General features: G+C 37.1%; 1 protein-coding gene across 7 annotated transcripts in view; it reads left to right on the top strand.

The window, feature by feature from the left end:
• USP37 (ubiquitin specific peptidase 37) overlaps positions 1 to 26629 on the top strand; it is an 85701-nt gene that overhangs the window by 12989 nt on the left and 46083 nt on the right. For all 7 annotated transcript variants that reach the window (XM_061384879.1, XM_061384835.1, XM_061384861.1 and 4 more), the window contains 7 exons: positions 116 to 287; positions 3835 to 3935; positions 6479 to 6657; positions 6981 to 7058; positions 14369 to 14466; positions 16464 to 16548; positions 24086 to 24247. In XM_061384879.1, the coding sequence (XP_061240863.1) occupies positions 116 to 287; positions 3835 to 3935; positions 6479 to 6657; positions 6981 to 7058; positions 14369 to 14466; positions 16464 to 16548; positions 24086 to 24247 (875 nt within the window). The remainder of the gene's footprint in view (positions 1 to 115; positions 288 to 3834; positions 3936 to 6478; positions 6658 to 6980; positions 7059 to 14368; positions 14467 to 16463; positions 16549 to 24085; positions 24248 to 26629) is intronic.

Genomic DNA, 26629 nt, shown 5'->3' with positions numbered 1-26629 from the left:
TGGGAAAGAGTAAGAAATGTATCTTAGAACGTATAAACTTTAGTGTTCATTATACAACTTATTATGCTTCATTATAATTCATTTTTAATGGTACTCTTCCTTTTGTGTTGATCAGCTAAGTCATAACATTAAAAATGTGGTGCTTCGACCCAGTGGAGCAAAGCAAAGCCGCTTAATGTTAACTCTACAAGATAACAGCTTCTTGTCAATTGATAAAGTACCAAGTAAGGATGCAGAGGAAATGAGGTTGTTTCTAGATGCAGTCCATCAAAACAGGCTTAATGCAGGTAAGCACTAATCATCCGAGGGTCTAACATTAGCAGTTATAAAAAATATTACTAGATTGTAGGCCAGTATCCCTCTTGAATATTGATGCAAAAATTTCAACACAATACTGCTGCTAAGTCACTTCAGTCGTGTCTGACTCTGTGTGACCCCATAGTCGGCAGCCCACCAGGTTCCCATGTCCCTGGGACTCTCCAGGCAAGAACACTGGAGTGGGTTGCCATTTCCTTCTCCAATGCATGAAAATGAAAAGTGAAAGTGAAGTCGCTCAGTCGTGTCCGACCCTCAGCGACCCCATGGACTGCAGCCTACCAGGCTCCTCTGTCCATGGGATTTTCCAGGCAAGAGTACTGGAGTGGGGTGCCATTGCCTTCTCCCAACAATACAATACTAGGAGACCTGATTCAACATCACACTGAAGGGAGTATACACCATGACCAAGTGGGATTTATTTCTGGAATGCAAGAATAGTTTAAGATATGGGAAAATCTGGCAGTGTGATACATCAAATTTAACAGAATGATGGACAAAAACCACATGATCATCTTGATGCATTAAAAGCATTTGATAAAATTTAACTTTGTTTCATGATGGAAGCACTCAACAAAGTTGGAATTTAAGGAATCCATCTTACCTCAACATAATAAGTGCCTTATATGAAAAGCCAATAGCTCAGTGATAGAAAACTGAAAGGTTTTCCAAAATCAGAATCAAGGCAAGGATGACCTCTTTTACCCCTTCTATTCAACATAATACTGGAAGTCCTAGGCAGAGCACTTAGGCAAGAAAAAGAAATGAAAAGAATCCAAACTGAAAAGGAAGAAGTAAATTTGTTTTTGTTCTCAGATGACATGATTGTTTATGTAGAACACCTTAAGGATTCCACAAAAGAGTGTGTGTCTAAGGAACGAGTAGGATTTAAATTACATTTGGGAAAACTTACCTTGTTACATAAATGTTATATAGTTGCTTTTTTATATGAAACTTTTTCTGAGGTTTTATTTTTCTATAAAAACAGAAAGTACCATAGAAATTCAAGTAGTGTGATCAGATTCCCCTACTTCCTCCAACCCCTTTCATGTAAAATGTTTTGATTTTAAAGAACACATATTTATAAGCATCATTTTAGGAGTAATCTGTTGCTCAAAATGAGTTTTTCACTCTTATTTTTATTACTGTCCAGCTCTGTCATCATCAGTAACTTTGCTATTACTGGTATTTTATAGTTAAAAAACTGCTGAGTTTTTTTTAACAAATATAACACATTAAAAACATTTAGAAAATAAAGATGTAGCAGTGCCTCTTTGCTTGAATTTAATCACTGTTTGATAAACTATTGTTTAAAAATTTTTTTTTATGGTTGTTTGCCATTTGGTTCATATTCATCATGTATTCATGTTACCAAATCTGAATGAACCATGTCAGTTTTCTAAATACTGAATTTTAGAATTGAGTTGAGTTTAAAAGTTTTAGAATATGTTTTAGAATATGTTAGGGATTATGTCTACATTTCTGTTTTATTTTTATTTTCTGTTTATTATTTTATTTTCTGTTTATTATTTTCTGTTTTATTTTGTTTACATTTTTGTTTTATTCCATCATATTAATTGAACCACTGTTTTAAAAATTGACATATTTAAGAAAGTATGTCTCTGAATGCATTAGAGTGGAAAGCACAGCAGACTGGGGCCCAGATTTGAGTCTGAACAACATGGTGTAATGGAAAAACACTTTGGACCTAAACAGATTTGGGTTTGAATCCTAGCCCTGCTTATTATATCCTATGCAATTTTGGGCAGTTCCTTTAATAAATGAGTTTCAGTTTCCTCATCTCTAAAATGAGTGTTTTCTTACCTTAATTTCAGTGCTTAATAAAAAATTAGAGTTCATTAATGTAAGTCACAACCGATATTTGATAGGTACACAGTAAGTCATTATGGCTTTTAGAGTGACTAGCTGTAGACTTAACTTATTCTGTACTCTTGGGCAAGTTGTTCTAATCTTTTAGGTTTAAGTTGCTGTAACTGCCCCAAAAATGTAAGTTAATGAATATAAGAACACTTTGAAACATTTAAAGTATAATATGTGGTGTTTGAAATCAATGGGAAAAAGACTAATGGTTGATGAACAGTGTTGTCTATAAATAGGACAACTAGCTAACCATTTAAGAAGATAGTAAAACTGAGTCCTTATCTTACTCCTTCATCTAAATAGATTTTACACTGATCAAAGATTTCAGTGTTAAAAAAAAAGTGATAAAAGTATTATTAGAAGAGTAGAATGGATTTTAACATATTATGTGAGTGGGAATGACCTTTCTGAGTATGACATAAAACCAGAATCAATAAAGGAAAAGATTAATAACTTGGACTGTGTAAAAAATTTAAATGATCTCTGTGACAAGGAAAGAAGAAAAGATGAAAGTATTAGTCACAGTGATAGTTAATATTGCTAAATTTTACTGTGTACCTATCAAATATCGGTGTGACTTACATTAACGAACTCTATAATACCGACTTTCGAAATCAGTAAGAAAAAGACAGTTCAGTAGAGAAACATATAGGAAAACTCAGGAAGAAAAACAAGTGTTTCATAAATGTGAAAAAATTCTCGGCTTCACCAATAATTAAACAAATCAAATTCTTATCACCTTGGCAGTAGTGTGAGGGGAGGCAAGATATTCTAATATACTTGGTAGGAGCTTGGAGATTTTTTTTTTTTGAGGAATAGTGCTAGTATCAATTTAGTTTAAAATTGTACATCCTTTATCCCAACAATTCTTTTTTTTTTTTCCAACAATTCTTATTCTAAGGAATTTTATCCTATGAAAATTGTTGCAGTAGTGCAAGAAGATATGTAAAAAGATGTTTGGCATTATTTGCAATGTTTCTAAATTAAAACATTCTAAATGATCTTCAGTGGGGAATTAACAAAATTAAAATATAGACTACTGGGGGGTTTTTTTGGCCACCTGCAGCTTATGAGATCTTGAGTTCCCCAGCCAGGGCCACTGGCAATGGAAGCACGGAGTCCTAACCACTGAATTGCCATGAAATTCCCTTGAAATACTTTTTTAAGTATATAAAAATCCATATTTATACATTACCTTGCATGTCCTTTAAACTAGCATTGATTTCTTTAGAAAAAAAGCCACTTATTCTGTTTGCTGAACTTCAAAAGTTTTGGGGTATGCATTATTAAAAGTATGTTGGTCACTGGTTCTGACATGTGCTTAGCATCCAGTGTCCAAAGTTAGTTCACTGACTGACTTTGCTATAGTGTTAATTACCAAATGTTTATACAGGAGAATCTCTGGCGTTCAAAAATTTATCCTTCCATTACATACTTCCAAGTTTTTGCATTGTTACTTAATTCTTTGATTGATCCCAGCTCTAAATTGTTACTGTACATGTCAGAATTATTTTCTGTTAGATAAGCACTTAAATTTGTTTTATTTTTCCTGTTTCTGTTTCCTTAGTATTAAATAATAATAATGACAAATCTCTTAGTTCAAGTAATTGATTGGATTTTTTTTTTTCCCCCTACCAGCCATGAAACCTTCTCAGGGTTCTGGTAGTTTTGGAGCTATTCTGGGCAGCAGGACCTCACAGAAGGAAACCAACAGGCAGCTTTCTTATTCAGACAATCAGGTATGTTCATTTGAATCTTTCTAGCTTTTTTTTAAGATGATAATCTTAGACATTCTATAAGGTAGTTGGAGGAAGTAGAATTTAGATTGTAATGTCTAATAATTCTGGCATTATCACAAGGATACTTTCCACATACCTGAAATTTATCACAGTGTAGTTTTTGAAAACATGGCTTTGAAGTTAGATGTGGGTTTGAGATTTGGTGCTGCCTCTTACTAGTTATAGGCCATTGGAGAAGCTCCTCCTTAAGTATCTCAAGCCTTAGTATCCATCTGTAAAATTGAGACAGCAAAAATACTTTAAGTGTTGCTGTGAAATAATGCATATTATAAAAATGCTTAGCCCCCAATACCACTAAACCCTGTAAATATTTGCCGTTGCTATTTCTTTGATGCTTTTTTGAGTCTGTTCTACATTATGAACTTTACCTATACTATATGATATTAGACTGATTTGTTGGGTCTTCTATTTGCTTTTTAATAATTTTTCTTTGATAAATATTCAGCCAGTCCTGAGACTTACGTTGCACTATTGCACCTTAGCAGTCCTATGTCTCTCTTAATTTGTCTTACAAAGGTAAACCAGGTGTATAGAGAAACTTTGAAACTCTCCTGTAAGTAATGAATTCTGTTTGACTGTGTAGAGATGGGTTGATTACTTAAACCATTTACTGGATTAAGCAATCAGTGAATAAGGTTTCTTTTTGTTAGTTTCTTTTTACAAGTTGAGTGTTTTTTTTTTTTTTAACATTTTAATTGAGGTATGATTGATATCCAGTAAATTGCACATATTTAAAGTGTGTGGTTTGATATGTTTTGATTTATGTATGTACCTGCAAAATCATCACCATAATCAACATAGTGAACATAGCCATAGCCCTTGAAAGCTTCTTCATCCCCCTTTGTAATCCTTCTCTCCAGCTCCCTGTCCGGCCCCTATCCCTAAGCCATGAGTGAATTGCTCTCTGTCACTCTAGATTACTTTGCATTTTTCTAGAGTTTTATATAAGTGGAATCAGTGTATAATTTTTTGTTTGGGTTTTTCACTCATAATTACTTTGAGGTTCATCCATTTACAGGTAGAAATTTAAAGTGTTAGAATATTTAAACTGTAAGTGTTAATGCATCTAGCAGAAGCAAATATTTATACTTTCACAAATAATGATTTCTATTAATAGTGGGATTATAAAATCAATTTTGTGGGTTGTGACTACCATTAAATAGAATAGAAAATAATAGAGAACATATTCTACACAGTAAGGATAAGTACTGGTTTTTGAAATTTTCTGTTTTATTTGTATGTATGTATAATGGGTTGTGATGTAGAATATTTCTCACTGTGGGGTCATGGTCAAAAAAGGTTGAAAAATATGCAAAACAGTATGCATATAGCATGCTACCACTTGTGTAACTAGAAAAATAAAATACTGATTTTCATTTCCTTAAAAATGTAGAATACTTACAAGGTGTAGGAGGATGGGAAGTAGAAGAACTGAGTGAATGACATTGGGGTGATAAAAGAGACTTCTCAGTATATGGCTTTTATAATAGTGTTTTGATTTTTTTTTTAATCTTGAGAATCAATTATCCATTTGAAAATCAGCTTTTTAAATCATTCATCCAGATGACCTCAGATTCTTTTTTTTTATTCTAAGATTATAATTCTGTGGAAAGTAATTAGAAATTTTCCATAGAGTTAAAGTGTGTATTCTCTCTGAATATTTTTGCTGTGTTTTGGGGTAGACTCTTTGATTCATCTTCTGCCAGTAGGTTCTGTCTCACCTTCAATCTCCCCATCATTATATGTATTTGTTTCATTTCTCCATACTAGAACCCCCTCAAAAATCATATGCTATACATGTGACTTGGCTTTTAAATTGTGGCAACCAAATGTCATTGTTGCTCCTTTTTCTCACATTTATGTCACTTTGATGTAATGTGCTGTGCTTAGTCGCTCAATCGTGTCCAGCTCTTTGTGACCCCATGGACTGTAGCCCTCCAGGCTCCTCTGTGTATGGGGATTCTCCAGGCAAGAATACTGGAGTGGGTTGCCATGTACTTCTGCAAGGGGTCTTCCTAACCCAGGGATTGAACCCAGGTCTCCCATATTGCAGGCAGATTCTTTACCAGCTGAGCCACCAGGGAAGCTCACTTTAAATTACTCATAATTGGATTTTCTTTCTTACAGATCTACTTTCATGTGGCTCTTATGTCTGTGAAGTTATTTTCTTTTTTTTTAATCAGTAATTCAGAGCAAATTCTTTTCTGCTTCTAGGTATGCTGTGGAATTTCTAAGCTTACAAGAATACTATAGGAAAATACATGTCAAGCTCAATATCTGACACTGATTAGAATCACCTAATGTTCTTTAAAAAAAGAAGTACTGATGAATGGAGCTTACCCCCAGACCGGATAGGCTAGAATCTCTGGAGATGGGTCTCCAGTTGTGGATATTTTTTTAAAAATTCCGTATATGAGGATCACTGGTCTAAACATATGCCAATTAATGTGAAAAATTAGCTATGTTAAACTCTATTCTTATAGGTCTCTTCAAAAAGAGGAAGTTTGGAAACTAAAGATGATACTCCATTTCGAAAAGTTCTTGGTAATCCAAGTAGAGGATCGATTAAGGCTGCAGCAGGAAATGGAGTAACTCCTGCCCGGACAATTCCCTCTTTGACATCTACATCCACACCTCTTAGATCAGGGTTATTAGAAAATAGGTATGAAATATTTTTTTTTTTTCTTTCTTAGTCATTAACTCTGCCTATTTAGAAATGTCTTTTAGACCTTTTAGAAAGTCCAATAACTTGGGGAAAAGAAGGAGACTTCTAGTTAAAAGAACAACTTGTAAAGCGCATTTTTTGGAGATAATATTTGTCTTTTGTGATTTATGTTAGTGACATGTATAGAGCTTGCAGACACACAGTATATTTAAATGTGGTGTATAGAGTTAGATAGCAGTAGTCACAGTTCTTGTTCTTGAGTATGTTGGTTTATACTTTTTTAATAATGTGAAATAACCGTTTTTCTCTATTCTCTGTAGGACTGAAAAGAGAAAAAGAATGCTGTCATCTGGCTCAGAGTTGAATGAAGATTACCCTAAGGAAAATGATTCATCATCGTAAGTTGCTTTAAGAACTTTTATAACATTTGATCGGTATTTCTTCCATTAATAATTACAACCACTAGAGAAAATTGGGATGGTCTTCAGTTTATGGGAATCGCAAAGACAGAACAGGATTTAGAGTATTTTGGTAACAGTACACTGTAGGCTCAATAGAGAAAGGATTTGGCCATTAGTATTGCTTTGGTCATTTTAGTGCACTTCTCCCATCTTAGCTTTATTTGTTTGCAACACTTAAAATAAGGATAGAGCTGAAGAACTCTATATAAGTGTTTTTTGTTTGCTGCTCTTTTAGTATGAACCCCCTTCCTTCCTTCTTCCCTTTACCTGTAAAAAAAAAAAAAAAAGTACAATTTTTACCTTATTCATGTGAAAAGTTAACTTAGGGGTAAAAGGGTATTAAAACCAGCATAGGTTCTAGGCAAGGAGCATCAGTCTTTTAGAGCTACTTTTGGGGTTGAACAAAAGAGCACACCTGCAATAGGACAGAGCATGCCTGCAGTAGGACAGTCACTAGCTCACAATCCTCTTCCTCATAATGGGAGACTTGTGGATTTTGTTTTTTTGTCTCTGTCTTCTGAGAGAGAAAACTTATTACACAGTTGCCAGTTAATACCTTAACAGAAGTCAGTTGGTAGTCAGTTAACTGGTGTTGAAGGCCAAAGGGTCACCAGAAAGAAGTTGGGAAAAAAGTTAAAGAAACTTTTTATAGTTTGAGTTCTTGATTCTATTGCTGTAACAGATACAAAAATCTAGGTAGCTGATAAGACTGGCGTGTTCTCTTAAACTACAATCACCATAGTCTCAGGTTCCTTTGTCTTCTGTCTGCCATTCTTAATAAGTATCTTTCCTTTGATGAACCAAGTTAGCGTCAGCCTCCATTCTCATATCTGTATTCCTACTGGGAAGGAGGAAAGGAGCAAAGGGAGGGCATACAGCTTTTGTGTAGGCTGAAAATTTGTATACATAACTTTTATGCATATTACATTGGCCAAAACTTGGTCATGTGGTTATATCAAGTTACGAGGAGATCTGGGAAGTATGCCTCGCCCAAATTCTACTGTTATGACAAAGGAGTACAGTGGTTATTTGGGGACAACAGTCTGCCATAGTTTACCCTTCTAGCTAAAGATTTACCTTTGTTAATCATTCTTCCCATATGCAGAGTACCCCTACCTTCACCCTGATGGAGACAGCCTCTAAATCTCATTTAGTCATTATATCCAGCTCAGAGTCCAGGATCTCTGGGTTATGTGTAGTTCTCTCCATAAGGTCCAGCTGCGCCTTGGATTATACACCTCATGGTCTTGTTCACTTTGGTTCAGTTGCTCATTTGTATCTGAGTCCTTGCAACCCCCTTGCCTGCAGCACACCAGGCTTGCCTGTCCATCAGCAACTCCTGGAGCTTGCTCAGACTCATGTCCATCAAGTCGATGATGCCATCCAACCATGTCATCCTCTGTTGTCTCTTTCTCCTGCCTTCAATCTTTCCCATCATCAGGGTCTTTTCCAATGAGTTAGTTCTTTCATATCAGGTGGCCAAAGTATTGGAACTTCAGGTTCAGCATTAGTCCTTCCAATGAATATTCAGGATTGATTTCTTTTAGGATTGACTGGTTTGATCTTCTTGCCATCCAAGGGTCTCTCAAGAGTCTTCTCCAGCACCACAGTTCAAAAGCATTAATTCCTCTGTGCTCAGCTTTCTTTATGGTCCAACCCTTACATCCATACATAACTACTGGAAAAACCATAGCTTTGACTATAGGAACCTTTGTTGGCAAAGTGGTGTTGTACCTAAAAACTAAAAAGCAAGTTAATCTGCATTCCTCACTCCTGTCTCCACACACATAGCATTTATTTTACATTGCTGGAGTAAGCAAAGGATAACCACAGCAAAAATTTCCATTTAGAAAAGACAAGGATTGGGAACTGAGGAGTCACTGGTCTATAGTAGAGATAAAATCTTGTTAGGCAGAAATTGTGAAGACAGTGAAAGCAGTGGAATAAGTTCTTAATTAACCCCTATAACAGTCTGTCCGATCCTCTGGGAGGAACCCTTGCTCTTTGTACTTCATATGACTCGTGGCTTTGCCCTTTAACAGATTCCCGTTGTCTGTTATCTTTCAAGGCCATAGCTGAAGGGGGTTTTGAAGACTCTGTTCTTTGGAGCCATGCAGCTTTGTAGCCTAGTTGATGCTGATGTAGTCCTGGAAGTTTAGAAAAGTCTAGAAATGTAAAAGTTTTAGAAGTTTTTTTAAAGGTAGAACATTCAGGGTTTTATAGGCTTGAGAAATAATTAGGGCCAGTATTTTTGTTATTATTTTGATTCTTTTAATTAATTATTATTTTGATTCTTTTAAATTTTGAAATAATTTTAGATTTACAGAAAAGTTGCAAAGATAATATTGAGATGTGCCTGTATACCCCTCATCCAGTTTTCCCGAATATTAACATCAGTTTTTCACAAACTACTTCTCTAGTTACCTCTTAGCATTGCCTTAGTTTGAGAATCAGAAGCAATTGGATTTTTTTAGTCCCATATGACCTCCACTTACCACACAATTTTAATTCTAGGACATTGGCACAGAGAGATGTATTCATTTTCAACCTTGATTGCAAACCTGCTAGTTCTAACCCAGATTTATCTGTCTTGAATAGAACCTTGCTGAGAGCAGTAAAAAGCACTAACACAGACCAGTGTTCTTAATTGTCTCAGTCTTTTCCTTTGAGTTCTGCCTCCTAAGACATTACAGGTAACAGTTCTGTGACTATTTTGCTGAGATATAACAGTGCTCACCAGCTTTCCAGTCAGTAATAACTGTGTTTTTACCCTCTGTCTTACTACTGAGGTAGTTCTTCCCAGAACAGGGTTCAAACCCATGTTACCTGCATTGGCAGGCTGATTCTTTACAAGACCACCAGGAAAGCCCCATCATCTTATTACAGGTTCTTCACATTGATGCTTTTCAATTTCTGGGTGAGAATATTTAAAAAGGAGGATTAGTGGGATGAGCTGTAGCTCTTTTTGTCCTTACTGCTACAAATAGCCTTGAGGCTATAACTGATATTATCTACTTCTAGGATCCATTCTGGATTTGCTGCTTTTTTCATTAACAATTCTTCCTGGTGGTATGACTGATATCTTCTTCCCTGAGGGATCCGAGCCCATGGTCACTGTGCACTTGTCAGGCTGTGGTTGCTGCAATTACCCATTCAGAGTTAAAACTGAGCTTGAAAGCACCAAGAGATTCCCTGGTGAATTTCCTTTATACCAGACACATTCTTCTTGCCCTTATCATGTAGCAGCTACCCTGCTGTCTTATAATAATTTAAGTCAGTTACAGTATGGTAACTCTTTTCCTTGCCTGTTGCTCTGCCAGCATGAGAAGCCCAAAATGAGTAGCAGCCATCGCTTTAGATTAAATGGGATTCTTCTTGTCCTGTCTTGTGAAAAATTTCCTCCTCTGGAAACCAGAACCGCTAGATCCACAAAATCTAAATTGAAGGAACAAGAAGCACAAATTCTCTAAGTGTGTTATTAAGACTGATAGTGGAGGCGTTCCTACTTCTTGGTTTCCAGACCCATGTATTCTCTATAAATGTAATGGCCTGTTGGTTTATGTTATATATTGTATCTTGAAGGGCACCCAGTGCCTAACGAGATCATCTCTAATCTACACCTTTAAAGGCTGTGGCCGTCAGCTTTGAGGTAAATGTGATCTGCGATAGGGCCAGTGGATCCTTTGGTCCATATGCCTTTACTGTATTTTCCTCCTTTTCTTTTGTGTAAAGTGGATTCCTCATTCCACAATGATGTTATGTGAGATTTCATGTTAATAAATCATATACTCTTATAAAGCCCTCAGATAGCAGTGTAGCCAAGGCACTGTGGGTAGGAAAGGCAAAAGCAAACCTTAAATAATATGCCAGTCCCAGCCAGAATTAATTGCTACCCTTTCTGGGGTGGAAGGAATCTAATGTAATCAACTTATCACCAAATGTCTGGTTGGTTTCCTTAGGGGATAATATTCATTCAAGGGCCAGGGATCAGCCTCTAGAGTAGCTGAACAATTGGACATTGAGCAGCATAAGTTGCTAAACCAGACTTATTAAAAGGGATCCCCTATTTTAGGGTGCACTTGGAGCTTTTACCTCTACCACCATGCCTATTACTCATGGGCCCTTTGTGGAAGTATTTGGATGGCTGAGTACAGAGATTGACTGGCATCCACTAGACAAGTTACCATGGGTGATTGTTTAATGTCTCTTCAGTGAAGTTCTCCGGTGAGCATTAACATGTGAAACAGATCTTCACCGTTTGTACATACTGTGCATAAACCTCTTTCATAAATCATTTTTCCCTGATTTTCCAGGCTTACTCCTAGGCCCCTGATCATCCATCTAGACCATTTACCACCATCCAGGGTTCCTCTGGCCCATGTTTCTCTCCATACAAAATGGACAGTGAGGTGCATTTCTCAAACTCTGTACAGTGGAGGATTTCGTCTTAGTCCTGTGTTCCAGGGTAGTCCCTTAGTGGAGCTACAATGCAGCAACAGTTCATTTTCAGCTTGTATCAATGTACCGAGATGATCCATCCATGAATCAGGCACAAGTTTTTTTCTTCTGTCTGGTCACCAGAATGCTCATAGATCTGTTTTCATTATCTATTCTTGTTTACTTGGATATACCACTCGCATTTTATGATGGATTGCTGCTGTAACTTCCTGATCTTACAACTTCATGGGTATGATAGCACCCAGCTCATGATGGCTTGCTCTGGTTGCATAGTTCCTTGATGACCCATAGTCTTTATGATTATTATTTAACCCATATCACTATATCAGTTATCTAGTGCTGTATAATAATATACTTGGAGAAGGCAATGGCTCCCCACTCCAGTACTCCTGCCTGGAAAATCCCATGGACGGAGGAGCCTAGAAGGCTGCGGTTGATGGGATCGCTGAGGGTTGGACACGACTGAGCGACTTCACTTTCACTTTTCACTTTCATGCATTGGAGAAGGAAATGGCAGCCCACTCCAGTGTTCTTGCCTGGAGAATCCCAGGGACAGGGGAGCCTGGTGGGCTGTCGTCTATGGGGTCCCACACAGTCGGACACGGCTGAATGACTTAGCAATAGCAATAACGATATACTTAAAATAGTAACTGTTTACTATTGCTTATAAGTCAGTGGTCACTTAAGTGGTTCTGTTTATCTAGGCCTATCTTGGCCAGTTGTGACTGGATTCTCTCATTTTCTCATACATGCATGGTCATTTGGTAAGTTGGCTCGGGATCAGCTGGTCCACAGTGGCATTCCTTGTATGACTGGCTGTTGGCTGTCTAGTGGTTGGGGTGATGCAGGAGACTAGCCATGTTTTTTTTTTTCACCTGATAGGGTTACCCTGGAGTTAAGCACATGGCAGTGGTAGGGTTCCAAAAGAATGAGTGAAAATTTGCAAGGTGCCTGTAGCCTTAGAATCAGGACTCAGGTACTGTTGTGTCTGTTAGATTCTTTTGGGAAAAGGAAATCACTAGGCCAGCCTCATTAAGGGATAGGGAAACAGATGGCATTTCATAATAGAGGGCTTGGATACAAGGAAGGAAATAATTTGGGATTTTTTTTTTCAACAGCTTTATTGAGGTACAGTTTATACACCATAAAATTCACCTGTTTTAAATGTATAATTCTGTATTTTTGGTAAATTTTTTGAGTTGTGCAACCATCACCATAATCCAGTTTTAGAACATTTCTATGTTCTACCACATTTTTCAGACGCTGTCTACCACGTTTTTCAGACGCTGGAAAGATTGCATGAACTATATCCTCTTCTACTTTGTCCCAGCCCAGTTCACTACGGATGAAAAATCTTGGTGGTATTACACTTTAGGATACCAAAGATTTTACCACCAGCCAATGGTATTTCTGCTACCATTGCCGAACAGTTGATCCAGTTCCAGAATCTTGTCCTTAGAGTGTGCTTCCTAGACCCTTTTCTAGCACTAACTGTTGTTCAAGTTTCTCAGAAACAAACCCTGAAATGGAGAGTAGTGTCCAAGTGATTTAGTTAGAAATTATTCCCAGGGGATACCAGGAAGGGACTGGGGGAAGCAAGATACTGCAGTGCAGGAGAAAATGAGTGAGTGTGATCTCAGACAGAAATCTGATCTCTGACCAGAAAAATGCAGAGTTCAGGCTTCATCCTAATCCCAGAGAGAAAATCTGTTACATGCATTTCACCTTAAAACTATTCTAATCCAAGGCAGGGGAGCTTGACTTCTATCCTTTAGCACCTGACCTTGCTTTTGACTCTGAGAGTGCAGGCAAAGGCTCTAGTAGCTTGAGGACAATCTTGTGAAGAGGAACCCTAGGTACTGACTATCAAAAAAATTTAAAAAACAACCCAAATAGAAGAACTTTAAAAAGAATAAATACATGTATATGCATAACTAAATCACTTTGCAGTACACCTGAAAGTAACAAAGCATTGTTAATCACCTATACTCTAATATTAAAAAAAAAAAATAGGAAAAAAACTTTAATTGGTGTGAAAGAGAAGATACAAAAATAAGATCAGAGGGAATCTGGGTGGAGCATCTACATTGTCTGCTTGTAGGCTTTATTCATGATGGATCTCCTAAAATAAGCACTTTTAATCAAAGCATGAGCATGTTTCTCAATGGACCCTCTTTACTTAATATAGGTTCAGGTATTTGGGAATAATAGATCAGGGGAAAGGGGCTTAAGAAATTTTAACTTTATGTTCATGAACTTAAAGTAGTTTAGTCACTATGAACTGAAATGTTGTTGACATTTAGTAAATAACATTTCAAATTACATAGACTATAAGAACATTTTGGATTTTGTTTATTTTACTTTTTAGAGCTATTCATTATCAAGCTCGAATGGTTTGCTTCTTTTTATTTACTTATTTTCAATGTTTTTTTACTTTTAATTTTTTCACTTTAGTTCTTAATTGATTCTTTTGGTCTTAGTAGCTGAATCATTTCGGCTAGGCTTGCTTTTGGCAAAGAAAACCTATATATTCTTGCTGTCTCTGATTTGACTTTTTTATAAAGGAACTGCTCCTTCATTTTTGCCTAATAACCAGGGTTTTGGATTGGATTGACTTTTGACTAGGTAATGAAAAGCTTGTTTTTATGATTCTCATTTGCATAAGGTTTTAACACCTTGTAGCATAACTTCTAAGCACATCAATTAATTCAGCAATTGAAATGTAAATTCTAATGACAACTATTTAAAATTAAGAATTATATCTTTATACATATATGTTTTAACTATAGGAACAACAAGGCTATAACAGATCCCTCAAGAAAGTATTTAACCAGCAGTAGAGAGAAGCAACTGAGTTTGAAACAGTCAGAAGAGAATAGGACATCAGGTAAGTATTTGGTCTTTGCATAATTTACTCGTTTATGATATGATATATAGTATTAGACTAGAAATAGAAATGTAAACTGAGGCATATTTCTCACATATTTAGGAACACTGCGTAAATTTTGTATTAGTTATTGGGTGTCAATTTATATCCTGTTGTTGCTGTTTATTCACTCGGTTGTGTTCAGCTCTTTGTGACCCCATGGACTGTAGCCCACCAGGCTTCTCTGTCCATGGGATTTCCCAGGCAGAAATCCTGGAGTTGGTTACCGTTTCCTTCTCCAGGGGATCTTCCCAACCCAGGGATCAAATCCATGTCCCCTGCTTGGCAGGTGGATATTTTACCACTGAGCCCCCTGGGAAGTCCTAATTTGTATCCTAGTACTTAGCTAAAATATTTTTTAAAATATTAGAACTATAAGGGAATTTTTATTTTGCTTATAAGGAATTTAAGCTTTATATCTCCCTATTCAACTACCTAGAATTAAGTTCTTTCATTGTCAAAGTACCTGGACCATGGAATGAATCCAAGGAGTTAAAGTTATTGAAATTAAAACTTATCAGTGTTGCTGGTTATTAGAAGTTCCAGAAGATCTTGTAATTATCGCATAAAGCAGTTGTATAAGCTCACCTTGTTTTTAACAAAAACTAAAAGATTGTCTCTGAATTTTTATTGCTGCTTCCTATACTTAGCATCATTCTGGTCCTCTGAACTTCTTAGAGACTCATGTATCTAGTATTGATTTGAATATTGTATTTAACTTGAAATTGAAGAAAGCTAAAATATGGCATGATTTTGATAAATTGGGAGTTGGAGAGAATTCATTTCATCTGGACTCTAGAAACAGTCTCCTTTTAGGGTTCAGACATATATAAATTAGACTCTGACAGAAAGAGAAAGCTCTAATATAATTATCACTTCTGAAGTAATAATTCATTATATAAATTCTGTTTTTTGGTTTTCAGCTTTTACAATCAACCTATGGTTAGAAAGGACTTCCCTGGTAGCTCAGACAGTAAAGCGTCTGCCTACAATGCAGGAGACCCAGGTTCAATCCCTGGGTCGGGAAGATCCTCTGGAGAAGGAAATGGCAACCCACTCCAGTACTCTTGCCTGGAAATCCCATGGACAGAGGAGCGTGGTAGGCTACAGTCCATGGGGTCGCAAAGAGTCGGACACGACTGAGCAACTTCACTTTCACTTTCACTATAGTTAGAAAACAGAATACTTAAAGATGTATTAATAGTTAATAGATGCATTAATACTTAATACTGTTGAAGTAATGGTACATCTTACAAGTGTTGATGTGGAAGAGGAGAGAGAGAGGAAAGTATAAGGGGTCGGGTGGTAAAAAGTTTCATGGAACAAAATGTAGAGAGTTTTAAGTGTGTTAGGTTAACATTGCAAAGTTCATCAGTAGAACTCAAATAACACAACTGATGGGGAGTTCCTAAGTAATCCAGTGGTCAGGACCTGGTGATTTCACTGTCATTGGCTGGAGTTCAATCCCTGGTCGAGGAACTAAGATCTCACAAGCCACAGACAAAAAATAAATAAAATAATAAAATAACACAACTGATAATTGGTTGGAGAGAAGAGAAGAAGAGTAGAGGTGATATAAATGAGAAATTCTAATTTTTCTTGAGGGAGCCAGCTGATGCTGTTTAAAATTAATAAATTGAGAAATTATACAAATGTTATACAAATTGTACCTAATGTTATGGAGGAAATCAGAGAAACTGAATTTCAAAAACTGGTTAGAAATTGGGAGAAAAATTTGTGGAGCTTTAGGACTAGAGAGTATTCTTTTGTAACCTCTTATAAACTTTTTCACAGCGTTTGCTCTTCAGACATGCATAATATGTATGTATTACTTTGATGAAAAGAAAGGGGAAAATAGAGTTAAATATAAACAAGCCCAATGCGTAATTTTATTATTAAATGAACTTGAATGGTTGATTTAGGAGTTAAATTTTTCCTGTGTCTGTTCATTTTTTTAGGGCTTCTACCTTTGCAGTCGTCATCTTTTTATGGTAGCAGAACTGCAGCCAAGGACTATTCTCCTGGCAGCACTAACTTAGACAGGTATGCACTGACTATATGCCTTGTGAGAACTTAAAGAGCTTTCTTCAGAATATTAAATGATGGGAGGATCTATGTGTTGTGCTCTAAATGAATACCAGTGTTTTTAACAACATAGATGAAAATTACAGATTCATGACATTTTAGTTACAGGGTACTCTAGAAGTGTTTTAGTTCAAACTATTACTTTTTATGTTTTTCAACACGTGTATAAACCTGATGTCTAGGAAGACTTGTCCTGAGGCCACAGGTTTTGACTGGCAATGTGATCAGATTCTAGACCAGTGTATTTTCCATTATCCCAAGTAAAGTAATTCCCCACTGAGACATTTTAAAATTGCCTTTATTGCTTGCATGTTTGTTAAGCTACCTACCAGAATTTAAGGTGTTTTCCTAAAAGAGCAAAAAGTTTCACCTTAGTATCTTTTACTGGAAAAGGCTAGTCAAAAATTTAATTTGGTGATTCTAGAAATACAGCTCAGATGGTAAAGAATCTGCCTGCAATGCAGGAGACCCAGGTTTGATCCTGGGTCAGGAAGGTCCCCTGGAGAAGGAAATGGCAACCCATTCCAGTGTTCTTGCCTGTAGAATTCCACGGACAGAGGAGCCTAGTGGGCTACAGTCCGTGGAGTCGCAGAGTCGGACACAGCTGAGCTACTGACACACAGAGATGTAGGTTAAATTTTTGAGGTTTATTGAGTATGAATATATGAGACAACTGCTAAGCACTTGTCAAAGAGATGTGTTCATAGATTGCCACACAGAAGGGCAGTTGTAAAAAGTGAGAGTATAAATACGCTATTATATAGCATAATGACCACTCATAGATAATGACCAGTTAAGTCATATTTTATTTTTTGCTAGAATTTAATTCAAAGTGGTAAAAACACCTAGATTATTTGTGTTAAATGATTAAGGTGAGTTAAAGAATTTGATATTAGATATACTCAGCCTTGGGTGGAATCTTTCGAGCACTTTATGAATGCAATGGTTTACTCTTTGAATTTAAAAGAGGAAGCTTAATATATTTCTGCTTATTAGAAGAATCTTAAAGGAATCCAAGTTGAAAAAAAACTAAATTTGGTTTTCAGCTGTTTAAATACAATACAGATTTCTTTTCAAAGTAATAGAGTGAGCATATTCATTGCACACAGGAATTATTGAAGAAATAAAAATTTCTTTTAATACAAAACTACCCTCAAAGATAAGATGAAAATTTTCAGACTGGTAAGAAAAATAATGCTGAGTAAAGGCTGAAGCCATAAAGCACGTATAAAACCCAGGCTGGAGTCAAGTATTTAGGGCTGGGTCTTCAAAACCAACATGAGGTTGGAAACTGAACATGACCCCCAATCAGAACCTGATTTCTTATCTGAAGATACATGAAGCTGGATATCTCAAACTGCCCTCTGTGCTGGTAAGTAAGTGTTAGTCGCCCAGTCATGCCCGACTCTCTGCGACCCCATGGACTGCAGCCCAACAGGCTGCCCCATCCATGAGATTCTCCAGGCAAGGATACTGGAGTGGGTGCCAATTCCCTCTCCATTGTGCTAGTAAACCAAGCCCAAACACTTCTATGTAACTGCCTATGTATGGAACCTTAAATATGCTGCTTACCTGACGCTCCCTCTACTTGTGCTCAGTCACTTCAGTTGTTTCCAACTCTTTGCAAACCCTATGGACTGTAGTGCACCAGGCTCGTTTGTCCATAGGATTTTCCCAGCAAAAATGCTGGAGTGGGTTGCCATTCCCTCCTTCAGGAGCTCTTCCCGACCCAGGGATCAAACCCACGTCTCCCACATTGCAGGCAGTTTCTTTACCACTGAGCCACTGGGGAAGCCTGATAGAAAGCAAATATCCAAAAATGGGGTTTGCACTAATTGGTATCTGCTTTAATGTTCCCTATGTAGGGGCAAAAATTCTGAACCCCTGATATAAAGTCCTGTGCAGATTAGAGGTCCAGACTGAGACAGCTACTAAACAAGCAAAAATGCATGATCATAGGATGTAGCATAGATAAAGAGGAGATTGTAAATGCAATGAATTTTATTTAAAAAGATTTATGGAAAATTTATTTCAAATTCATTAAAAATCTATGAATTTATAAAAAAGATTTATGTAGGGCTTCTTGGTCTACCCTCCATTTTTTTCTTTTTTAACCGTCTATGCTGGGAAAGATTGAGGGCAGGAGGAGAAGGGAACGACAGAGGATGAGATGGTTGGATGGCATCACCAACTCAATGGACATGGGTTTGGGTGAACTCCGGGGAGTTGGTGATGGCCAGGGAGGCCTGGCGTGCTGTGGTTCATGGGGTCGCAAAGAGTCAGACACAACTGAGCGACTGAACTTAACTATGTCTTAATAGCATTTTGGACAAAAAAAAATAGACTAAGGAGAATAAAGGAAGGAAATTTGTCAAAGAAGTACTGGATGAAAATGATGGAAGTCCACACTGAAAAGCCTCAACAAATGCCAAACAGCGGATACATATTTTTTAAATCTACATTGTGGAAGATGATGGGTTAAGAAATTTTTAAAAGCTGCCAGAAACAAAAATATCATCTATAAAACGAAAACAGACTGACATCAGCAACAGTAGGGACAGATGATATCAAAGAATTACACATCCAGTTAAATTTTAATCCAAAAATGCAAGGACAGAATTTATTTAGCAAGAAGAAAAGTGAACAAAGGAAGGAGTAGAAGTAGGAAAAATCAGTGAGCAAAAAAAATTTTAAGCATATTTTAAAATTAAGTACCTTTAAAATTTATTCTTTTGTAGAAGTAATAAGGGCATATGGTAGAAACTTCAGAAGCTACAGAGTGCATGCAGTGAAAAGTATATCTCTCCTAACTCCTACTTGTTCATTTTCTTTCAGGAGGCAACTGCTATTACTAATATCTTTCCAGACTTATTATGCATCTAAATATATTTTAATAGTTTTTATAAAAATGATTAGGATTGAAAACAAAAGATTAACAGAATAGTATACTAATAAGAGGTTACAATAAATGAGTGGAGAAGAGTATGGGAAATTAAAACATTTTAAGTTCCTTATTTTGTTTGAGAGGAGGCCACAGTTAACTTTGTTGTTGTTCAGTCTCTCATTTGTGTCCAACTCTTTGCAGCCCCTGTGAACTGCAGCACACCAGGCCTCCCTCAACATTTCCTGGAGCTTGTGCAAACTCATATGCCTTGAGTCCGTGATGCCATCCAACCATCTTGTCCTCTATCGTCCCCTTCTCCTGCCTTCAATCTTTCCCAGCATCAGGGTCTTTTCTAATGAGTTGGCTCTTTGTCTCAGGTGGCCAAAATATTGGAGTTTAAGCATTAGTCCTTCCGATGAATATTCAGAATTGATTTTCCTGCAAAAGTCACAGCTTTGATGACACAGACCTTTTCAGCAAAGTAATGGCTCTGCTTTTTAATATACTCTCTCGGTTGGTCGTACCTTTTCTTCCAAGGATCAAGCATCTTTTTAAATTTCATGGCTGCGTTCACCATCTGCAGTGATTTTGAAGTCCAAGAAAATAAAGTCTGTCACAGTTTCCATTGTTTCCCCATCTGTTTGCTGTGAGGTGATGGGACTGAATACCATTATCTTAGTTCTTTGAATGCTGAGTTTTAAGCCAGCTTTTTCATGCTCCTCTTTCACCTTTATCAAGAGGCTCTTTAGTTCTTTGCTTTCTGCCATAAGGGTGGTGTCATTTGTGTATTGCTATTTCTCCTGGCAATCTTGATTTCACCTTATGGTTCATCCAGCCCAGCATTTCGCATGATGTACTCTGCATATAAGTTAAATAAGCAGGGTAACAGTATACAGCCTTGACGTACTCCTTTCCCAGTTTTGAACCAGTCTGTTGTTCCATGTCCAGTTCTAACTGTTGCTTCTTGACCTGCATATAGATTTCTCAGGAGGTAGGTAAGGTGGTCTGTTATTCCCATCTCATGAAGAATTTTCCACAGTTTGTTGTGATCTACATAGTCAAAGGCTTTGGCAACATCAGTAAAACAGAAGGAGATGTTTTTCTGGAACTCTCTTGCTTTTTTGATGATCCAACAGATGTTGGCAATTTGATCTCTGTTTCTTCTACCTTTTCTACATCCAACTTGAATATCTGGAAGTTCTCGGTTCACGTACTCTTGAAGCCTGGCTTGGAGAATTTTGAGCATTACTTTGCTAGCATGTGAAATAAGTCCAGTTGTGCAGTAGTTTGAACATTCTTTGGCATTGCTCTTCTTTGGGATTTTAATGAAAACTGACCTTTTCCAGTCCTGTGGCTACTGCTGAATTTTCCAAATTTGCTGACATATTGAGTGCAGCACTTTCACAGCATCATCTTTTAGGATTTGAATTAGCTCAACTGGAATTCCGTCACCTCCACTTGCTTTGTTTGTAGTGATGCTTCCTAAAGGCCACTTGATTTCACATTCCAAGATGTCTGGCTCTAGGTGAGAGATCACACCATCATGGTTATCTGGGTCATGAAGATCTTTTTTGTATAGTTCTTCTGTGTATTCTTGCCACTTCTTAGTATATTCTGCTTCTGTTAGGTCCATACCTTTTCTGTCCCTTACTATGCCCATCTGTGCATGAAATGTTCCCTTGGTATCTCTGACTCTCTTGAAGAGATCTCTAGTCTTTCCCTTTCTGTTGTTTTCCTCTATTTCTTTGCACTGTTCACTTGGGAGGGCTTTCTTATCTCTCCTTGCTATTCTTTGGAACTCTATTCAGATGCTTATATCTTTCCTTTTCTCCTTTGCCTTTCACTTCTCTTTTTTTCTCAGCTATGTGTAAGGCCTCCTAAGACAACCATTTTGCCTTTTTGCATTTCTTTTCTTGGGGATGGTTTTGATCACCACCTCTTGTACAATGTCAGGAACCTCTGTCTTCTGTAGTTCTTCAGGTACTCTGTCCATCAGATCTAATCCCTGCAATCTATTTGTCAATCTAATCCCTGGAATCTATTTGTGATTTCCACTGTATAATCGTAAGGGATTTGATTTCGGTCATACCTGAATGATCTAGTGATTTTCCCTACTTTCATCAATTTAAGTCTGAATTTGGCAATAAGAAGTTCATGATCTGAACCACTCACCTCCCATTCTTGTTTTGCTGACTGTATAGAGCTCCTTCATCTTCTGCTGCAAAGAATATAATCAATCTGATTTCAGTATTGACCATCTGGTGGTGTCCATGTGTATAGTCATCTCTTGTGTTGTTGGAAGAAGATGTTTTCTATGACCAGTGCATTCTCTTGGCAAAACTCTGTTAGACTTTGCCCTGCTTCATTTTGTACTCCAAGGCCAAACGTTACTCTAGGTATCTTTTGACTTCTTACTTTTGCTTTCCAGTCCCCTATGATGAAAAGGACATTTTTGGCATTAACTTAGACATATTAAAAAGTTAAAGATGACTTCCACTTCTGTCCAAGATGGACTGTCAAGGACCACATTATCCTCCTTCCTTAAACAACCAAGAACTGGACAAACTGTGAAACATTGCATCTCAAGACATTGGACATGAATCAGTGAAGGACAGTGATCCCTGAGAGATGGGAAACAAATTAGCCTTATGACTATGTTAGCTTGCTTGCTAGTGAAAGTTTCTAGGTTGCCACACAGGGAGGGGGAACCAGGCAGAGCCAGTCCTGGGCTCTTCCTGAGTTGAGGAAGCGGAGCTAGGAAACTAGGGAATGCAAGGTGGCTAGAATTCACAGAGCGGAGTACCAGAAGGGAAAGCTACACAAAGAAGGAATTTTTGCAGAGTCCCCCTTGAGTATTCATTTTTAGTGCTGAGCAGCATATGCAGGTGAGGAGACTGGTCAAGGCCAGGGAAAGAACCACCCTAAAGGATCTAAGTGGATGATACTTAGAATATACATAAAGGCAGGCATAGTTCCTGTTCCCTAATGGCAGTTTGAATGCCTACAAAAAGACTTGCCTCATTAATGAGGAAAAACTTTGCCTAGACGAATTGCTGCTCTGCTTCCAGATAACAGACCTTAAATCCAACATTGTACTGTTTCTGGGTAACCTAACCACATCCCAGAACAAAATTTGAGAATGTTTATAGAAATAAAAAGTATCCAATACCCCACAAGATAAAATTCACAGTGTCTGGGATCCAAGAAAATATTATGAAGTGTACAAAGAAACAGGAAAAAACAACTCATAAGGAAGAGAAAAATTAATAAATACTGACTCAGAAATGACACATGATAGAATTAGTAAACCAAGGGTGTTAGGTTATTAACCTACATCAGTAATGACACTAAGTATAAATACACTAAATGTTTCAGTAAAAGACTGGATTTTAAAGGAAGAATAATAATCTATATGCCAATTTAAAGACAACTGCAGTATAAAGATGGAGAAAGGTTGAAAACAGAAGGATGAAAAGATATACATTTGTCTTGTCCAAACTATAGTGTATAGGAGTACATAGTAACGAATAAAGCTGATAGAAAGCTAATGATAACTTCAGGGTTGTGATTGGGAAGGGGCACTTGGAGGTTTTTGACATTAATAGTTGTTACTTATGTGTTTGCTTTATAAAAATATGTTAAGCTCCACACTTTAAACAACTGTGCTACACATTGGACTTTTCTATTCTATTTCACAGTTTTGTTTTGTTTTTTTAAGTAAAAAACTAAACAGTGGCTAACAGATGTCCTTGGCACATAGTAAGTTGTTCGAGTACAGTTGGTTTTTCCTTATAAAAAAGTGTATCATATTCCTGCTTTATAGGATGCAAAAAGTAAATGTCCAGGCAGATTAAAGACCTGAATAGGAGGGAAAACAAGATTTTAAATTGTTAAAAACATATAGGAAACCATTTCTCTGACCTTACTTTATAGAATGATTCTTAAGACAGAAATTGAAACCATAAAGAAAGACTGATATGTTCAACTTAGGTAATAATGAGGAAATTATAAAATAACAATGAAATCATGTTCCATTCATTAGAGGGATAATACTGTAATGGAGACTATGTGAAAAGGGGAAATTCTCTATTGGGGGAAATTCTTTATTGGTGGAAATATAAATTGGTACAGCATTTTTGGGAAACAGTCATTAGCTAGGAAAATTTTAAATGAAAATTAGAAATATTCCTAACATTTTCACTGCTAAGCATATAAATCAGAATAAGTTCTCAAGGAGATTGGGTAAGAATATATGTTGCATAATAGTGGAAAGAGTTCACTGCCTAAAGGTTTTCAAGACTAGGTAAACTGATGTATGATAGCCATCAAGTGGATACAAGTGAATAAAAAAGTAAAACTATTTTTTCTCAAGCCATTAACTTGGCTTATTTTGATTGTACATTACCATATTATTTGCCTCTTCAGCTCCCTGTCACCAGATTTGCTAATTTACATTTGTGAAATTTTTTTCCCAAGTGATCATTATTACTGATATTTCCTCAAATTTAGGACATTTACTTTCCCCTAGACATTGACTTCTCTGAATCTAGTAGGGGAAGAAAGCAGTATTCAAATTTGTTTTGTTTCTTCATTATTTTTTCTTTTTCATAGGACTAATATTTCAAGCCAAACTCCATCTGCCAAAAGAAGTTTGGGATTTCTTCCTCAGCCAGCTCCTCTTTCTGTTAAAAAACTGAGGTGTAACCAGGATTACACTGGCTGGAACAAGCCAAGAGTGCCCCTTTCCTCTCACCAACAGCAGCAACTGCAGGGGTAGGTAAATTATTTTATTTTGCTTTCTTTTTATAAAGTGATTCAACGGAAGTATGTTTTACTTGGTATGTGTGCATGCTAAATCTCTCTAGTTGTGTCTGACTCTTTGTGTCCCCGTGGACTGTAGCCCACCAGGCTCCTTTGTCCATGGGGATTCTCCAGGCAAGAATACTGGAGTGGGTTGCCATGCCCTCCTCCAGGGGATCTTCCTGACCCAGAGATCAAACCCATATGTCTTACATCTGCTATATTGGTCTCTTACATCTGCTGTATTGGCAGACCAGTTCTTTACCACTAGCACCACCTGGGAAGCCCTTTTACTTGGTGTAAAAAATGATTAAAAGAGTCATAAATTATAGTTCTCAAATATTTTTTCACTTATTAAAGATTTATCACATCCATGAAGTTCCGTTCATTATCTGGTCTCTGATTTTTGGACTTGAAAACAAAATACACGTGTGTGTGTGTTTCTGTGTAAATGTATGCTGCTCCTGCTGCCAAGTCGCTTCAGTTGTGTCCGACTGTGCGACCCCATAGACGGCAGCCCACCAGGCTTCCCCGTCCTTGGGATTCTCCAGGCAAGAACACTGGAGTGGGTTGCCATTTCCTTCTCCAGTGCATGAAAGTGAAAAGTGAAAATGAAGTCGCTCAGTTGTGTCCGACTCTTAGCGACCCCATGGACTGTAGCCCACCAGGCTCCTCCAAATGTGTATATATATATGAAACATCATAAAGCAGAAAATGCGTATTCTTAAATCTCATATACTTCATCCATCTCCTTAGATACTTCAGTATTAATTTTATTTTTCTCTTTCCCAGCCCCTTCATGCTTATATTTTTATTAACCATAAAAAATGAGATCATGGTATAATAGCTATAATAATAATATCAATCATAGCTAAAGTGTTTGTTATGTGCCAGAAACTGTGTTTCAATGAATTTTGTCTTTAAATCCTCACAGTAGCTCTCTGAGCTAGATGTATTTAAAAATCTGTTTTTGTAGATTAAGGGAGTAAGGCTTGTGCTTCCCTGGTAGCTCAGCTGGCAAAAAATCCACCTGCAATGCAGGAGACCCTGGCTCAATTACTGGGTCGGGGAAATTCCCTGGAGAAGGGATAGGAGACCCATTCCAGTATTCTTGGTCTTCCCTGGTGACTCAGATGGTAAAGAATCTGCCTACAGGGCGGGAGACCTGGGTTTGAGACCTGAGTTCTATCCCTTGGTTGGAAGATCCCCTGGAGGAGGGCATGACAACCCTCTCCAGTATTCTTACCTGGAGAATCCCATGGACAGAGGAGCCTGGCGGGCTACAGTCCATGGGGTTGCAAAGAGTCAGATGTGACCGAGCGCCTACACACGGCACAGCACAACTAAGGCTTAGAGGAATGAATTAACTTACTTGAGGTGTTGTAATACACTAATAGTGAATCTAGGCAGTTGGAGCCCTCTTGCATTTTTTTCCTTCCAGCTTTATTGCAGTATAATTGACATACAGCACTGTATAAGGTTAAATTGTACAGCATAATAATTTGACTCATGTATATCATGAAATGATTACCACAGTAAGTTTAGTGACTATCAGTCATCTTACATAAATATAAAAGAAAAAGAAAATTTTTAATTGAAGTATAGTTGATTTACAGTGTTGTGTTAATTTCTGCTATACAGCATAATGATTCAGTTATACATATTTAAGATTTTCTTTTCCATATGGTTTATCATAGGATATTGAATATAGCTTCCTGTGCTATATTCAATAACAGCAAGTAGGACCTTGCTGTTCATCCTTTCTGTATATAATAGCTTAGATCTGCTGACCCCAACTTCCAACTCTATCCCTCCCCTTGGCAACCACCAGATGTTGTTTATGACCATGACTCTGTTTCATGGTTAATTTGTGACATATTTTCGATTCCACATATGAGTAATATCATATGGCATTTGTCTTTCCCTTTCTGATTTACTTCACTTAGTGTGATAATCTCTAGTTGTATCTGTGTTGCTGCATATGGCATTATTTCATTCTTTTTTATGGCTGAGTAGTAGTCATATATATATACACACACACAGCACATTTTCTTTATCCATTCATCTGTCAGTGGACATTGGGTTTGTTTCCGTGTCTTGGCTACTGTGAATAGTGCTACTGTGAACATAGGGCTGCATGTGTCTTTTTTAATTATAGTTTTGTCTAGATATATCCCCAGGAGTAAGACTGCTGGATCATCTGGTAATTCTTCTACCACCACCACGACCCATTAAAGAAAGTACACTTTGTTAAACTAACAGAAGAGGATGTGCTTGAATTAGTCACCAGATCCACAAAATGAATACAAATGTTAAAAAACAGGCCACCTCTGTACAGACTAGAAGTGAAAAACA

The sequence above is a fragment of the Bos javanicus genome, chromosome 2 (assembly GCF_032452875.1).
Source record: "Bos javanicus breed banteng chromosome 2, ARS-OSU_banteng_1.0, whole genome shotgun sequence".
In the NCBI taxonomy this organism is placed as follows: domain Eukaryota; kingdom Metazoa; phylum Chordata; class Mammalia; order Artiodactyla; family Bovidae; genus Bos; species Bos javanicus.
Note: the sequence above shows the minus strand (reverse complement) of the source record. Positions and strands in the feature narration are given on the sequence as shown.